Genomic DNA, 17,981 nt, shown 5'->3' on the forward strand with positions numbered 1-17,981 from the left:
CTCAAAGTTGAAAGTGGGTATTTAGTGTTGTCTTATCTATGACTGTTATTTTTTTAATATACTTTTTCTGTTTTAAATAAAATGCTTTTTCTGTTTCAAATAAGCTCTTTGGTTGGCTTGTTTTCTGCAACTCTGTTGGGTGTTTTTGGTAACTAGACTACCCCAAACTCCTCCAAGTGGTTTCTAGGACTCTTTCTCTCCTTAAATGATTTTTGGAATTTTCTTGTTTCCCATTTCTTTTCTTTCCCTTCCTATTATCATGAAACTTATGTGGAGTCTAATGCTCAGGTCCTAGGAAACCTAAAATCATCCCTGCAGTGTAGTTTTGATCTAAATATTAAAACATGCTCTCTTGAGTATTGACAGTCCTACTAAGAATGAAGTCAAGGCTAATAATGAACAGCAGCTGTAATCAATTAACTATCAATGTTTATATCCGCTTCTCTATAATGAAATAATGTAGCATATTGGACTATAGCCTAGATTGTCTTTCTTAAGATGGTATTGGTGGAAGTGGCTTGCAAGAATGTGGTGCTGCACCACAAACACTTGGGCTCCTCATGAGTAGAAGTTTACAGAGGCGTGTGGTCCCCTTCACTCACATGTGCCAGGGCAGACTGGATCACATCTTCCTAACAACTTCATAACACGCCCTCCTCTGGAACCAGTTGAACTTGGGAGTTCTCTATATTTATGTCTTACAGAAAAATAGCTCTTAAGGTCAAATGAAGTTCTGCGTGAGCTGTTAATGCCTCATTGGCTATGTATATTTCCTGTGAACTCATACAAACTGTAGAGGGTCCCTAATTTGAGATCATTTTAGTGTTATAATTTTAAGGACCGTGAACATTGAAATGGAAACAGTGTCTCTGTGATACCAAGAAACTTCATGGTAAAAGAAGTTTGATTTGTTGTTTTTTAAAAATGTATGTTGTATGCATATTTCTAGAAGACAGTGAAGCATATTATACATGGTTAATAAACATCTACACTGGTTGCTGTGTTCCCTGTTCATAATAGATACACCACCTTCTTTTCACTTTGCCATTCATATTGTAAGGATAGGTCCCTCAATCTTATAATGAAGAGGAAAAAAATTAACTTTTCAAACTTCAGTTAATTTTTTAAAGTCTTGGAATCTGTTTGTTAATTTTCTAATGTTATTAAAGTTAATAAACTTTCAAGGATAAATATTTTACTTTGTAATTTCTGATAAGTTCTGGGTATGACTAGCAGGTTGATATATTTGACCATGGAGCTATTGCCTTGCCCTAAATTTATTAGGTAATCGATGGTAATCAGAGATTAAAGGAATTGTAGTCTGTTTGGTAATTGATGCTAATCACTGTAGTAGACTTAGCCATTTCTCATGTTCATCTTACTGGTATTAAGGGTTGAGAAAGGGTGGTTCAGTTGATGATGTGACTGTTAATGGAGTTGATTGTCCTGCTGTGATCCAGCAACAATCTGGGTCTGCCCTTGGATCTCAACTCAGTATGAAAATCTCAAAATTTTTCTACTAGAGAGAAAATAGCAGAAATTAAAGGGCATCATGATAATACCAGATAGATATTCAGCCAGAAGAATGTACTAGCAGATGACAAAATGTGAGTCATCAATGTAGCAGTTTGTAGAAGGCATATTATAAAAGAGGAAAAAGTGATGTGTAACCTGAAAAAACATATGCATGTGTTTATGCTTATTTGAATATGAGTTTGTTGTAAAATATTTTGGACAGCCTTTGGTTGTTTTCTAATCCCTGCTAAGTGCATATCGATGATAACTCTTTTATTCCTCTTGGAGGATAGAAAGAAGCTGGTGTATTTAATCCTTTTAGAGAGGATTGCTGCCATGGAAGGGACCAGGGCAGAGTCCCACTTTCATCAGGGAGTTTGAGGGGCACCTGGACAGGTCCTGCCTTGGTGAGGAGCATGGCCTAGGAAAGCCGTAGGAAGTGTCGGAATCTCTTGTAGTTTGACCCTTTCCACCTAGTTGAAGGACAGGGACAATGACTGTAGCTGGAGGCAAGGGGTGTTTCAAAGTAGACAGAGGCATTTTATCATGTTGGAGTATAAGGGTAGGCCTCATTTAAGTTAGGGCTTGACCAAAATTTTATTGTTTTTCTATAGAACTACAAATTACTTTTCAGTTGTGTAGTAGATGATTTTTAATATTTTAAGCACTGTATGATTTACTCTTATTTGTAAATTTTTTTTTTGAGACAGAGTCTGCTCTTGTCGCTCAGGCTGGAGTGCAGTGGCGTGATTTCGGCTCATTGCAACCTCTGCCTCCCGGGTTCAAGTAATTCTCCTGCCTCAGCCTCCCATGTAGCTGGGATTACAGGCACCCACCACCATGCCTAGCTAATTTTTGTATTTTTAGTAGAGACGGAGTTTCAGTGTTGGCCAGGCTGGTCTCGAACTCCTGACCCCAGGTGATCCACCTGCCTCGGTCTCCCAAAGTGCTGGGATTGCAGGCATGAGATACCATGCCCGGCCAAAAGTTGTTTTAAGTTCAGGAATCATTTATTTCTGAGCTGTAGTAAGAAAATAAAAACCACATGATTCCCCAACTCTGAAATAATCTCTTTTAACATGTTGACATATTTTCTTCCAATCTTAAAAAATGTTTTAATTTAATAAAGTTAGTATTCATTAATTGCTTGCTGTTAGGTAGGCATTGAGATCATTTGAAGAAGAGATTATCTCTGCTCTCTAAGAGTTTAGGGAGTATCTCATACAATTACAGTAAAGATGATTTGCTTTCTGACAGGGTTAGTGTGGGGTAAACCAAGGAAGAGTCTTTAACTTATTTATAGAGAAAGGGACGGGGAAGGCTTTGTCGAGGAAGCTGAGATCTGCATGTTGAGTAGAATGTAGCTGGAGGAGTAAGAGTGTAATCAGGACCAGGTGAAGGTCGATTGGGGACTGCTGGCCACAGGAGCAAGTGTTAGGATAGTGGCAATGAGAGGTAAGGCTGGAGAGCCCAGCAGAGGTCAGTCTTTTTGGCCTCATAGGCCAGGTCCAAGTGTTTAGTCTCTGTCTCAAGACCAGTGGGCAGCCGTTAGAGGTTTTGAAGTGAGGGGATAAGGAATTCAGATTTTGCTGTTTGAAATGATCATCCTCGAAGATGCAGTAACCCAGATGAGAGAGGTGAGTGGCTGGAACTGGCATAGCAACAGCGTAGAGGGAGAGACATGGCTACTGAAAGGATTCAGGAGGTAAAAGTGATGTGAACTCAGTGTAGGTTGCTCATGGTGGAGAGCAAACAGGTTGGCTCAAGGATGAGGCCTAGGTTTCTGGTTTGGGCATCTGGACAGTGGGGGACAATTCTATGCAGTGGATTGCAAACACGGGGGCAGGGGACAGCCATGTTGGGAAGGATGGTATGTGGTGCTATGGGGACATCCCAGTCAGCAGTGAGATATCTAGTGTGTGGTGGTCTGGAGTTCAGAAGAGTAATCTGGGCTGGAGACCTAGATATGGTATTACCAGCATCTAGAATTGAAATTGTGGGAATTAGTGAGAGAGTATGGGGGTAGTATATACAATGGAGTAATGTATATGCATTTTGCTTCCCACAGTCAGCATCTTTGTGGGGCAGGAAAAGGGAGTGGAGGGGAGGAATGACAGGGTGCAGAGTACAGTGACTCTGCTCCAGGTGTGCGAGAGGAATGCGTATGGTCCTGTGGTGCCCTCAGTCAGTCCCAGTTCTTAGTTGCCTCTTGTAGCATGAGCTGAGTGTGTTGTTGAAGAGGTTGCCACAGTTAGTTTTGACTTCTTCTTAATTTTTATCTTAAGCACTGACTGTCACCCAACCCCCTGCAAGACTGAAGATAAATTGGCTACAGTAATGGGAGTGTTGCTCCTGGAGATACAAGCTCAAGAGTTTAGGTAAAGGAATTGGTTTCAAACAAGAAAAAGGACACTTGTCCCATTGTCCCAGAAGGGCAGGAAGAGTGCAGATGCAGATAGGGAATACAGTGTAGGATGTATCAGGGTGTTTGACTGCTCCTAAGTGAAACCTGGCCTCAAATTGGGTTAAATGTTCACAAATGTATGGTACACCTAGAAACCTACAGAGGAGGCGGCTGGTGGACACAGCATGATCAGCAGCCCAATGATGTCTTCAGGGAACCAGACCTTTGCCTAAGGCCAGGTCTCCTTGTGATCATTAGATCTCCTTACCCAGTGACCATTGGTCTGTACCTGTAGCCAAAGAGACCAGGAGAGAAAACTCTCTCCCAACCTAGAATGTAATTCTTCCTTACACAGTCCATCAGTCTTCCTAGGCCAGCTTTATCAACTAGTGAGAATTTCAGGGGAGTACCATGCACTGACGGGCTATAGATGAGCCAGGATTCCTGCTCCTGAGCCAGGCAGTGGTCAGAGTCCCATAAACTGTGTCTGCTGGAAGGAAGAAGGAGGGGCACCTGCAGAAATCGGTTTCTTCAAGAGGAAGAGAGGGGAATGGATGTTGAGACAATGGCTACAACCAGTTTGTCCACCTATACTTATGTCTAAGGAAATTGGGATGATTCCATAAATAATTTTTAGAAATTATGAACATTTTTCCAGATTATTAACTATTCCTCAAAATGATTTTTAATAGTTACATGATATTCCATCTTATTTAACAGAATCTTAGAGTATTTTTCATATGGTCCTGTTCTAAGCACTTTAAAGATGTTAACTGATTTAATCTTCATAATAACCCTATAAGATCAATACTGCTATTCGCATTTGGAAATGAAAAACTGAGGTTCCCAGAGGTTAAATAGTGTGCCCGAGCTCATACAGTGTGTGCAGAGCTGGGATTCAGATCCAGGCAGTGCCCCTAACCACTGGCCTGTGCTGTGTTAAAGAAATGGGGTAGTTCATTCAGCCTTCCTCTTCGCTATGGATGTAGGTAGTGCCCACTTTTTCATCAGTATAAAGAATGCTCCAGTGTGTATCCCAATGCGTAAATGTTTGCATTGGGATTGCTGAGTCCACGCAGTGTAAATGTTTGCATTGGGATCGCTGAGTCAATGCATGAGTGCTGTTAAGGCTCTTGATTTTGCTGCTCAACTGCCTCCCCACACAGCAGTGCCAGCTTGCACTTGGTCAGTTGGTGTGGTCTTCCCAGGAGAGAACACTCACTGGGATGCTCCTCTACAGTGCTTTCATGGCTTGGAGGAGCAGACAGGATGGGGTGGTGTAGTGAGGACAGGCTGCAGGAAGTGAAGACTGGCCACTGGGCAGCCCTCCGTCCCCTGGTAACCATGTCACCTGGGCAATGCCAGCCTTCTGAGCCCCCATGAGTGGAACATTTCTGGCCTGCTTGCTTCGCAGGGCAGTGAGATTGAAATTCTGTGGGTTGAAAACTCTTGGTAGACTATCAGCCTTCAGACAAATTTAAGATCCTATTATGTTCACTTAGGTTAAGATACACTGTGTAAAAACTTCACTAACTGTAATAGAAGGGAAAAGAAGAGTATTTTTGTTAAATAATATATTTTTTTCTTTTATGTTACTATAGATGTTATATCTCTTAATGTGTTATTTAATGTTTTCTCTTAACACCTACATCCACTAATTGATGAATGGGATTATGAGAGTTTACTTATTGGATTTTAACCTCAGTAACTTTTTCTTAAAGAAAATATCAATAATTTTCCATACATTGCATTTTCTTTTTTGAACTAAGTTTTTTGTTTGTTTGCTTTGGGGATGGTTTGAGCAGTTGATGACTGTATATGCTCTTTCATGATTGTTTTCTTCTTGGACCTTTGGATGCAGGTTTGAGGGGTTGGGTCCAACTGTAATTGTCTGTCCAACAACAGTGATGCATCAGTGGGTGAAGGAATTTCACACGTGGTGGCCTCCATTCAGAGTGGCAATTCTACATGAAACCGGTTCCTGTACCCACAAAAAGGTAACATAATATTTCAATACCTTTTTGTTTTGTTTTAAAGCCCTCCATTTTACATACTTGGCTTTTCTCTGATCCATGTATTTCTCAAATGTGTATTCCTGTATTTCTTTCCTGCATTTAAAGTTATTTTATTATTATTGACTTATTTTAGAGCTCTGTGTTTTCAGAAGTTATGATTATAGGCCTTGTTGTTCTAACAGTCTTTGGTGGTGTTGTGACATGTCTCTTGTCCAGCGAAATATGAATCGTCTTGGACAGGGCACAAGCCTGGCAGTGTGGGTTGGAGTCATAAGTCAGGTGGCTGTGGACAGTAAGGAGAAACTCTGGGCATTAGCAGCTTTAAACGGTTTTAGAAAGGTGTATACAAAAGTAAAATAACAACTCTTAATGGGTAAACGCATTCATTAATATGCTTTTAAATCCTGTTTTTGTTGAATGAAAGAAGAAACCTTCCATTTTGAGAATTTTGCAAGTATTGTTGCTTTTAGTTGTATTTTGTTCCCTGAATCCTTGATTGTCATATATAGACAGTTGTATTTCTTCACTTATAGTTTGGTAACATCACAGTATCAAGAAGGAACTTTATCTGTGCTCCTGTGGGTAGCACAGATATGTTGTATTCTTTTTTTCTTCTCATCTGTCTAACCATCCAGACTGTGAGCTCTGTTGAGTAGGGACTGTGTCTGATTCATTTTTGTATCCCAGGTGATTCATAAGCATTTGCTGAGTAAATAGTAATCATACAGTTTCACTGTGGATTTGCAGGTTACATTATTGAGGAGAAGCAGCAGTCTGTTAGGAATTAGTTTGTTCTTTGCTGAGTCTTCTGAGCTCTTGAGTGAATTCTTGGGCCCCAGGAAAGCAATGCCAGCTGCAAGGGCTATGGAATGTTTGCCTCACGGAAACAGATGCACGGGGACCACGAAACTCCAGGATTCCTGTTGTGTTTGTGTTCATGGAAAAGCAAACTTTTGATAGAAGTGACTCAGGAAGATCTATGGTTTGGTAGCTCAAATAAGGCAAGATAGAATCTTGCTTACACTGTTACTGTTAAAACCAACTGACCTTGCCCAGAATTTTAAGTGATAAATGGAAAATAAACTGGAATTAAGATAATTATTAAATTAGGGTAAATGCTGTGAGTTATAAAAAGTGATTTTTAGCAGTATGAAGATAATAGCAGTTTAAATTATTGTATTGCCAACCTTAAATTGTTTGTCAAACTTTAAACTATCCTGTTATTACCCTTGTAGAACATTTGTGGTTCCTTTTTCATTTCTGTTAAACTGTTAACATCTCTTAGTGTTTTGTGCTGCCAAATCCAGTAGCAGGACTCATTAGCTGATGTTTGTCTTGTAATGGCAATTTTAAAAACTGTTTTTTCTTTTATTTTCTTTTGGAGTAGTAAAGTGTGTGTATTGGACACCTTCACCTGGATCGTGGCTTACTGCCAGTCCCTTTGTCACCATAGTCTGAAGAACTGCCTTCATGTAAACCACATACATGGACTCATTATGGAAATAGAATTGACAGTGAACTTGGTGAAATTTGCTTCCTTAACTTTGGAGGGCAAACTTATAAGAAGAGATACTTCACTTTTGGTTGCAGTGGTTCTACCTTCTGAGGTTGTTTTACGTACCAGACACATGCATACGTATGATTGTTAATAATTTTTTCAGTGTTTTACAGTTTACCAAGGACTTCAACTTGAAGATTCTTACTTAACTTTTGAGGAAAAACAGCATTACAGTTTCCTTGTGTTTTTACTTAGACTCTTAACTCTCTTCCTACTGTTCCTTTTCCATTGTAAAGTATCTCAGATCACTAAAGATGTAAACTGTTAGGCAAAAGATAGAAAAGATGTACTTTTATACCTATCAAACCATATTCTTGACTTAGAAGCCCTATATTTATTACTTTTCATTCATGTTAATATTGGTTTATTATTTGCAGTGATGATACTTTGAAAATGTATTAATAGTTCCTTTCCATAGGCCTTGCTGTTGACATTTCTAAGATTATAACTTTGGTTTCTGGATTCAACTACTGAAGGGGTATTTGCTTCCTCTGTACCTTCTGTCCTCTGTGTATATGCATATCTTTGTCACCACACATGCCTACCTGCTAGCTTACATGTGTATTAAATTGCAATAGAGTCTATATTTCTTATTCTAATTTCAGAAATTCTGTTTATGGTGGTTTGTTCTCTAACTCAGCATCTAATGCCTGACTTCCTTATCAGCTGTGATTTCTTTTTGCAGTGAGTGAGCTTTCTGTGCCCACTGGCTGTCTTGTCTTAAATTTAATAATGGTACTCTGACATTGGAACATTCAATACTGGACAGAACAGGGAAGAAAAGAGAATTTCTCTTTAGAAATATTTAAAAATATAATAATGCCAGAATAGTTTTGCTTATCATTCAAGTAGATTATCTTTATTTTTCTAAATGCTTTGTTGTAGTTGGTATGACATAAATTTAAAAAATTTTTCATTTGGAAAAATATCAAATGGTCAGTTTCTCAATAGAGCATATCTGTCATTCTTCTTCCCCAAATTGCCCTTTAGCTTCCTACCTCTCACACCCTTTGATCCTATATTAGCTCTGTTAATAGTCTCTGATTGGCAGCATAATTTAGAATTGTCAAATGCACACCCAGCAGCCATGCAAAAAAATATACAACTGATAGTTTCAACCACATTATGAAATCTGATAAAGACATTTTTAGACTTCTGAATCTCTTAATGGTCACTTGAAATCTCATTTAATAAAAGTTCAAGATTTCCTTTTTCTCATGTTTTATGATTCTTTTTTCTAATATAGAGCAACTTTCATGTGAGTTGATTAATATTTATTTGTTAAAACAACCATAAACACTGCATTTCAGGTGTTTGATGTTGCTAGGGCTCCAAAAAAAAATGGATATGATGTTTTTAACTAACCTTAATAAACCAACTGTTTCCTTGGGGAAAGAAAATATAATAAATGAAGAGATAATGAAAGGAGGTAGTCTCATGGTATCTATCCCGTTACTCATAGTAGGTGGTGACATCTTTAGCACTGTGTTGTAAAGTTTATTTAATGATTAAGGATCCTTTTTTCAATTTATTGGAAGATACATAATGAGAAATTGCTTATGTTCTGAAACAGTTGTCTCTCTCCTACCTTTTTCTTTTTTTTTTGCTATGTAGGATCTAGTAATGTAACATTTTAGATAATGTAAAGAATTTTGTCTCATTTTGATCATGTGGATGCATAAGAGTGGGAAAAGCAAGAAGAGCATGCAGTTTTAAGTGCATTGGTTTTGTGCTTACCAGGCCAGGGTTCGAATCTTGGATCCGCTGTTTTATAACTTTGTAACCCTGGGCAAGTCACTTGCTTTTCTGAGCCTGATTTGATCACCTGTAAAATGGGTAAGTTTTTATAAGCTTGTGAGGACTTTTTGGGTTAATATGTATGTATGAAGAGCTCAGTGTGGTCCCTAATAGGTAACATTTACTCAGGTAATTCTTGCTGGTGTTAGAAACAAAGAATATTTTGGCCTCTTCACCTCAGTAGTTGAGAAAAGATGCTGAATTAGGCATTTCTGATTGACTGAATATGTAGTCTATTACTTTATCAAAAATGTTCATGGTCATTCAACATCGTCTAGACCTTTTATTCTCAGGTTTAGATACATTTGGCCCCAAATGGAAAGAATGAAGTACAGGGTGTGGTTAAAAAGCAAATGACACAAAAACGTGGCCATCTGATAAAACTCCCATCACATGTTCTTTAAAAGGGCTTGTTTTCTGAAACACTAGAGCAAAAAGACATGGCTTTTTAAAAAGCTAGAAGGGAATAAAAAACATAAAAAAAGAGAAAGGGGCCACATTATCCCTCAAGCATCTGAAATGTTTCAGACGCATTCTAAGTACACAAATTATAATAGAATGCAAAGTGGTAACATTCCTATTAACTTTAGAGTCAGTGTATACACCTGATAGAAGACTTGATAGATGCTGGGCTTGTTCTGCGAGGTATGTTGTAAAATTATGTTGCTGGAGCCCTTTTTTTTCTTATTGTCAGCACAAATCCTTGTTTATTAAAGATTTAGCTTGAAGGAAATTTTAATTAATTACAGGTGCAGTAAATCCTGCCTAGGAAGCGGCTGTACAGTGTTTCCCGTGAATGGCCTTCATGTGCCTGTGCTTCACTCCTCTCCCCGCCACCTGACAGTGTGATTTATGGCTGTTGTTTTCCACCAGTCCACTGTTTGCCCTCTAGGAGGGATTGGTCTCTTGAGCCTCCATAATAACAGCAGCACTTTCACAGACATCTTTTAATGACAACAGCACTGCATTCAGTAAGTCAGGCTAATTGCAGATGTACCCTATTAATTGCAAAAACTAGGAGAGGTTACATATTTTACAAGCTTTTAATTTGAAACCGCCCGAGATGATTTGTCTTAAGTGTTTGGATAGAGACGTCCATAATATTCAACAATTCACCATTATTGAAACTCCAGTCTAGGCAGCTATAGAATTCTGTGATTGAATCAGATAATAACAAATGGTCTTAGATGGGGTTTTACCCAGTGGCTAAGTGGAGAATATATTTTCAATTGGAACATTTGGAACAATTTCTTGTTCTTTTTATATATGCATCTTTTTAATTCTTGTTAATCATTAATACATCTTCCTGAACACAGTCGAAGTTTTGTATTTCTTTAGTTAACATTTCTATAGCTGTAATAATATTTAGAATTTTCTAAATAAACTTCAATCCTTAAGCAAGCATAAGAAAGTGATAACATTAAGATAAATACCTAATGTGGATGACAGGGGGATGGATGCAGCAAACCACCATGGCATATGTATACCTGTGTAACAGTCCTGCATGATCTGCACATGTGCCCCAGAACTTAATGTGTAATTAAAAAAAAAGAAACTAGACATCATTCCAGCGGTATACATTTAAAAAGCTTGGTGTCTCATTTGGTAATTGTGGCAAACCTCTAGCTACATTAGGCAATGTCCAGAATTTACTTCAGTGTTGGCTTCTAAAGGTAGCAGGACTGACCAGGTGAGGTGCTGGAGGTGGATGGTGCTTCTTTGGTCAGACTGCTTTCTTCACTGGCACCAGCAGCTGAGTGGGGCTGGTTGTGAGGGAGTCCTGAGGGAACCTGTACATGTGCTTTTAAGGCTGTTATGTACCCCAAGATGTTTATTGCTATATTATTGTGAGGTCAAAAGTCAGGAAATGGTTCTTTCAGGTGTGGCTTTCAATATGGTATTGTGCAGGTGTTGAATATTGTGAAAGGGAAGATGGAAGATGAGTAGTCATAATAGTAATAAAAGTATGGCACATACCTGTCAGATTGTTAATAGGTCCAGGCATTGTGGTTATTCTCTGCAGCAATTGTATTAACTCTTTGAATGTCACATGAATTACAACATATGAGAAGACAGTTTCCCTTCTTTGTTTTGTTCCTTCAGACTTTCTTAGCCTTTCTTGTAACCTTTTATACTCTGTTGAATTAAAACATATTTTAATCTTAATTCTTTAAGAAGATACTGATAAAATTGCCATTTTTTGAAGATGTTGAATTTTATAAAATTTGTATAATTGTGATTACATGAATCATATTAGGCTTCCTGAGAGCTGTTCTTGTATTCCTGTGATAAGCCTTATTAGGTTAATATATTACTAGATTTTATCTGTAAAGTAATGGCTCTCTAGTTTAGAGGAGTATATACACACATGTAAGTGTGCTGTGTCAGTTTTGAAAACAGGGTTTGCTAGCCTTGTAACAGTGATTTGGAATGCATTATTTTTCTGTATTTTGGAACAATTTCAGTAACAGGATCTATTCCTACTTTATAACAGGATCTATTCCTACTTTATAACAGGATCTATTCCTACTTTACTTATGAAACCCTTTGGGTCTGGTAGACTTTTGGTGAGAAGAGTTTAACATCTTTTTCACAGTCTTCAGTATTGTTTTGTTCTGTTGGTCTGATTTTTCTTGGGTACATTTTGGCAATGATTTTTTTAGCTATCATCTCTGTCAGAATGTTCAGATTTTGTGGCATGTATATTGGTCACCAGTTTGTATTCCCTACATCTGTAATTGTGTTCCTTTAACATTTCTGATGCTGTACATCTGAATATGTTCTTTGGGCTGACTTTTCAAAGCTTTGTTTGGTTTAGTCTTTCCAAAGGGATATTATTATTTTGCTTTATCAATTCTACCAGGTTTTTTTAATACCCACTAATTTTTATGTTACTAATTCTCTCATTTTCCTTTTTTAGCAGGTTATGTTGACTGCTCGTTTTGATTTCAGCCTTTCTTAATAGAGTGTAAAGAATGAATATTCTTTGTATAAAGTGCTGCTGATCACTGTTAAAAGGATCTCTGATGGTGATACTCAAATCCTTTGCATCCTCTTTTTAAACATTTTGTTTTCTTTGATCTTACTTTCCCTCTAAGAGAGGCTGTGGTCAGCTCTCTGGGTAGGCTGTGGGTGTGTCACTTTGACAGGCAGCTCTAAGGGCTCTGCTTTTGTGTTTATTGCTCTGCTTTTTGGTAGGTAAAGGTTCAGGGGTCTGTTTTCTCATTGCGGCATCCCCATTAAAATATAAAATATCCCTCTTCTTTCTGTTCACTCCTTTTTGTTTCATATTTATATTGCTAATCCTGGCCTTTTTTCATTTGCATTTCTTTGATATATCTTTGATAATTCCCATATTACAACTTTGAGTGCCAGTCTGGTTTGGGTCTCTTTTAAACACAAGGCTAGGTTTTTGCCTTACCCAGTGGAATATCTCACTGTTAATAACCCACTGTCCTGTGGTAGGTTACCAGGTTTAGTCTGAAACCTGATACCTTGTTTTTGTTTATTCTGTTTTCTCCTAATTTTTGCTATTTTCTGTTATTTTTCCCTATAATGATTTGAGAGTTCTACGTTCTATTTATTCTCTATTATTTATGTGGAAATAGCAACTGTTACTCAGTAATTAGCTTAAAGTTTTGACAAATTTATTTTAACATTTTTATCACATGGTTAAGAATTAAACATTATCTATTGCCTGTGTCTCATTCTACCATTGGACAGAATGAGATTTTTAGTCCACCTTTATTTTCTCCTAATCTCACTCCAGCTTTTATGAAACTAAACAGGAATTACAGTAACACTTAAAAATATATGCCTTTTAATATTTTAGATCCTTTCTTAATAGTTTCATTCATACTTAAGTGTTTAATATTTAGGCTTTATTAGGCATAATTAGTCATTATGCTTTAATGATTTATTTTAAGAAATGGTATGTATATCACATAAAATCTTTTTAAATTTTTTCTTTTATAGTTTAGTAGGAGGTAGTGTAGCCTAATATTAATAGTACTAGCTTTGGATTTGGCTGCCTTCCTCCATTTGAATTCTGACTCCACCACTTAGCAGCTGCGTGACCTGGTACATTAGTTACCATCCCCAAGTCTCAGTTCCCTCGTCTGTAAAATGGGGTTAGTGATGACCCCTCTGTCCTTCCTTAGGGAGCTGCTGTGAGCATGGTCTGTGGTGAGAATGTGGGGTGGGAGCATTGCTGTGTTCCCTTCTTCAGGGTGCAGTATCTTTTCATCCTTCCTCTTCTGTCCACAACGGTGCCACTCTGCTGTCTGGGTACAGTGCACTGTAGCTAGCCCATCTGTTGGTGACTGGTCTTCCAAATCCTTGCCTATCTGAAGCTGGAATTTATTTTCTTTGTCAAGCATGACTGGTAGTTTGGATTGATGCAGAATGCATGATCACCACTTTTCCTTCTTAGAATTATGTAAAGATTTTCCTCTTTGCCCTCAGACATTTTTAGTGTTGCAGAAAAGATGTCTAATGCAGGCAGAGTCTTTTTCCTCTGATGATAATATTTTCTTTTTCTATTTTCTTCTGACTAGAAGCTATGATATTTTCTCCTTATATTTTAAAATATTTTTCTCTTTTGAGTTGAGATCTCACTCTGTTGCCCAGCCTGGAATGCAGTAGTGTGATCATAACTCACTGCAGCCTCAAACTCCTGAGCTCAAGGGATCTTCTTACCTGAGCCTGCTAAGTAGCTGGGACTGTAGCTATGCACCACCATGCACTGCTGATTTTTTTGTTTTGTCAAGACAGGGGTCTTGCTTTGTTGTTCAGGCTGGTCTTGAACTCTTGGCCTCAAGTGATCCTCCTACCTCAGCCTCCCAAAGTGCTAAGATTACAGGCATGAGCCACTTGGCCTGGCTGTTTTTATTTTTATTTTTGGAATTCAGACATCTAGTAGGATATGTCTACAGATATGTCTTTTTTGTGTGTCTCTGCCTGACACTCTGGGAGATGTTTTGTTCTGTAGATTCAGATCTTGGCTCCATTTATGGAGATTTTTTTTTTTTTTTTTCAGACAGAGTCTGACTGTTGCCTAGGCTGGAGTGCAGTGGCACCATAACTGCTCACTGCAGCTTTGACCTCCTGGGCTCAAGGGATCCTCCCACCTCAGCCTTCTGAGTAGATGGGACTAGAGTAGATGGGACTACAGGTGCTTGACACCACAACCAGCTATTTAAAATTTTTTGTAGAGATAGGGTTTTGCCACGTTGCCTAGGCTGGTCTCTTAACTCCTGGGCTCAAGCAATCCACCCACCTCAGCCTCCCAAAGTGCTGAGATTACAGGTGTGAATCACTGTACCTGGCCTTTTTCTATCATTTTAAAATAATTGCTTTTATATCCTTTCCACTGTGTCCTGGAATTCATGTTATACACTGTTAGAGATCCTAGGTTTGTCTGCCTTGTCTCTGGATATTCTCGCTTTTGTTTTAAATCAATATATTTTCAATCCACATTGTTGTTTTAACAAGGTTGGACACAAAGGATTGTTGTGAAAAAATAAAAATGTAATATATATATATATATTTAATGTATATGTATTATAACTTTGTCATCTTTTTGAGTCTCCTTTCCCCAATAATGGCTGTATTAGTCAGTGTTTACTACTTGCCAGGTTAACAAGTACACTTCTAGTGCTGATAATGTCTTTGATTGTGAGTGTTATGTTTGTATTTGTGCACTTTTATAAAGTGCTTTAGATTGTGTCATGATTGAAAGGGTGTCACTTCTTATTTAAAACTGACTTTATCATTTTATTATGGTCTTAGGAGAAACTAATTCGAGATGTTGTTCATTGTCATGGAATTTTGATCACATCTTACTCCTACATTCGACTGATGCAAGATGACATTAGCAGGTATGACTGGCACTATGTGATCTTGGACGAAGGACACAAAATTCGAAATCCAAATGCTGCTATCACCCTTGCTTGCAAACAGGTATGACCTCTTATAACAAGGGAGATTTCCAGGTGGAGAAGAATATTTAATTCAGAATAAACTCTCTGCTTTTAGTAACACATTTATTGAATCTTTCCTTGTGCTTTTGCACAAGGAATTTAAAATATGCATTTTCCTTAATGCAGAAAACTCTGTGTTTTTACCCTTAATCATGTCTTTAATGCTGATTGTTCATGTTATTTAATGTCTCTTGTAGGGACCAGTTGTTAGAATGTAACCAAACCCAACTCTAATCTATAGTATTCAGCTTGAACAATAAGGAAAAATTATTCCTCATTTTTTCATCTAAATGTAATTAAGGATTTATAATTGCATAAAATGTATATGTTTTAGAGTGTACCAAAACGATGCAAGAATGATGAGTAAATGTATAAATAATATTGCAGAGGAGCGTTTTGGGATAGGCATGGTGATTGTATGCTACAGGGTACATTTAATAAAAAGGTGTTTTCTTTCCTCAAATAGTTTCGCACCCCTCATCGGATCATCTTGTCTGGCTCACCGATGCAAAATAACCTCCGAGAGTTGTGGTCTCTCTTCGACTTCATCTTCCCGGGAAAGTTAGGCACGTTGCCTGTGTTTTTGGAGCAGTTCTCCGTCCCCATCACCATGGGGGGATATTCAAATGCTTCCCCAGTACAGGTAATATATTAGGAAGATAACACTTTTGGCATTTTAATATTTAAAATGCTCCTACTAAATACTGTATTTTGTAACCAAGTCACCCAGAATGTAAGAAGGATGACCAAGCTTATTGGTATCTGGTAAAAAAAAAAAAAAAAAAATCACAAAATTATTTTTGCTTGATCATATTTTTTCACTTAAAACATGAAATACATTCACAGAGAGGAAAACCCTAGAATAAAATTTCTCTTTGCTTAATAGAAATTAAACAGTTTTGGCATTGTGTTCCTGGGATGTTTTGGTCGGATAAGAAATTTTAAAAAGATGTCACATGTGGTCAGAAGAACAGTTAGAAATTACGAAATGGGCAAACCAGTTTGGGACAGCATGTAATTTAGTTCTGTAAATTGGGGTAGTGCATCTTATAAAGTACTGGAGAAACTTAGAAAAGGGGACACCAGGAGGATCGGACTGTTTGGGGATGATTTAATGAGACATGTCCCTTAACCTGATTTTGGGAATGTAGGCCACGGAGAGTGAGGGCGTTCTAGATGGGCAACCATGTGGATGCAGCCACCATATGTGGCTGGGGGCAGTGAGGAGACCCATTTGACTGGACTGGAGATGCTTGTGAGGGCATAGCTAGAAAGCTATGGATGCCAGAACTGGGGGACCTTGAAAGGGAAGTAGTCGCACTCAGGGAGAGCTGGGTTACTGAGAGTGTCTGAGCAGGATGCTGTAAGATGCTGGTTCTCAGGGGTTCCTCAGGCTACAGGGTAGTCACAGGAGGGAGGCTGGCATTGAGTGACCTGTAGGAACCACTGGGGTGAGGGCCATGAGGACCTGGACCTGATCTTGGGTGGTGGTCTGAGAAAGGTGATGAGGCAGGATACCCAGGTGGCATTTTTAGGCAGAACAAACAAACATTTTGGAGGCTGATAGGGTCGAGGAGATGGAGTAGGGGCTAAGCTTGCTGTGATTGACTGACTGACTCCTGAGGTTTTAGGCCCTGGCACCTGATGGAATGGGTGGTCACAGGCAGGAATGTCAGGAGGTGAAGTTAGCTGCAGGGAGCTTTGTGGCCTGCAGGGCAGGCTCCAGCCTGGGTGGGAGGCAGGGTTTCTGCACAGCCCTTCATGGGTGGGGCTGTGCCTACCAGGCCATGGCTGAGCCAGGGATTAGGTCGTTCACCAAAAGAGAAGCTCTTGTATTTTGGAGTATTTAATTAGAAAAATAATTTTAGACCTTTAAGATCAAAAGATTGTCAAAAACAATTTTAATATGTTTTGCATTTTGAGATTGAATGGTTTTCAGTTAACTTTTATAAGGACACTCTTCTTTCTCCGAATCTCCTGTTATACCATTCTTTCTTTTTTAAAGAGAAAATTTGTTTTGAAATAATTTCAAACTTAACAAAAAGTTGCAAGAATTGTAAAAAAACAAACAAGAAAACCCTCTTAAGTACACTTCACCCAGAGGCACTGATTGTTAGCATTTTGCAAACATTTTGCCACATTGGCTTTATCATTTCTCCCCAGCCTCTTGCCATGTAGATTCACAGCTAAAGTTAGTGTTCTAACCATCTGAGGGCAGGTTGCAGATATGATGCCCCTTCCTCCAAATCCTTCACTGTGTATTTCCAAGAACAGGGATAGCCTCTTACATAGCCAGTGTAAGCAACAAAATCAGAAGGAAGTTTAGCATTGATAAGAGTCTGTTACCTAGTCTATAATCACTCATATTTTGCCAGTTGTTCCAATAGTTTCCATGTCTTTAGTCCTCTTTAATCTGGGACAGTTTCTTTTGCCCTTCATTACCTTGACATTTTTTAAAGATTACAGGCCTATTAGTTTGTAGAATGTACCTCAGTTTGGGTTTGCCTTACGTTTCTTCATGATAGGATTCAGGTTATACATTTTAGCCAGGAATATCACAGAAGCGATGTGTCTTCCTCAGTGCATGGTATCTGGAGGAACATGCTGTCTTTTTTTCCCATTATGGGTGATGTTAACTCTGATTACTTTAAGTAAGGTGGCGTTGACCAGATCTAAACTGTGATGTTACCCCTTCTCCTTTGGCATTAATA

General features: G+C 38.4%; 1 protein-coding gene across 3 annotated transcripts in view; it reads left to right on the top strand.

The window, feature by feature from the left end:
* The window catches only part of LOC105734598 (chimeric ERCC6-PGBD3 protein), a 107,484-nt gene that overhangs the window by 43,217 nt on the left and 46,286 nt on the right, over positions 1 to 17,981 (top strand). For all 3 annotated transcript variants that reach the window (XM_012477477.3, XM_012477475.3, XM_012477476.3), the window contains 3 exons: positions 5,781 to 5,916; positions 15,080 to 15,250; positions 15,737 to 15,913. In XM_012477477.3, coding sequence (XP_012332900.2) covers positions 5,781 to 5,916; positions 15,080 to 15,250; positions 15,737 to 15,913 — 484 coding nt within the window. The remainder of the gene's footprint in view (positions 1 to 5,780; positions 5,917 to 15,079; positions 15,251 to 15,736; positions 15,914 to 17,981) is intronic.

Source organism: Aotus nancymaae, unplaced genomic scaffold (genome assembly GCF_030222135.1).
Source record: "Aotus nancymaae isolate 86718 unplaced genomic scaffold, 86718_ANA_hifiasm-v0.15.2.pri h1tg000099l, whole genome shotgun sequence".
NCBI lineage: Eukaryota > Metazoa > Chordata > Mammalia > Primates > Aotidae > Aotus > Aotus nancymaae.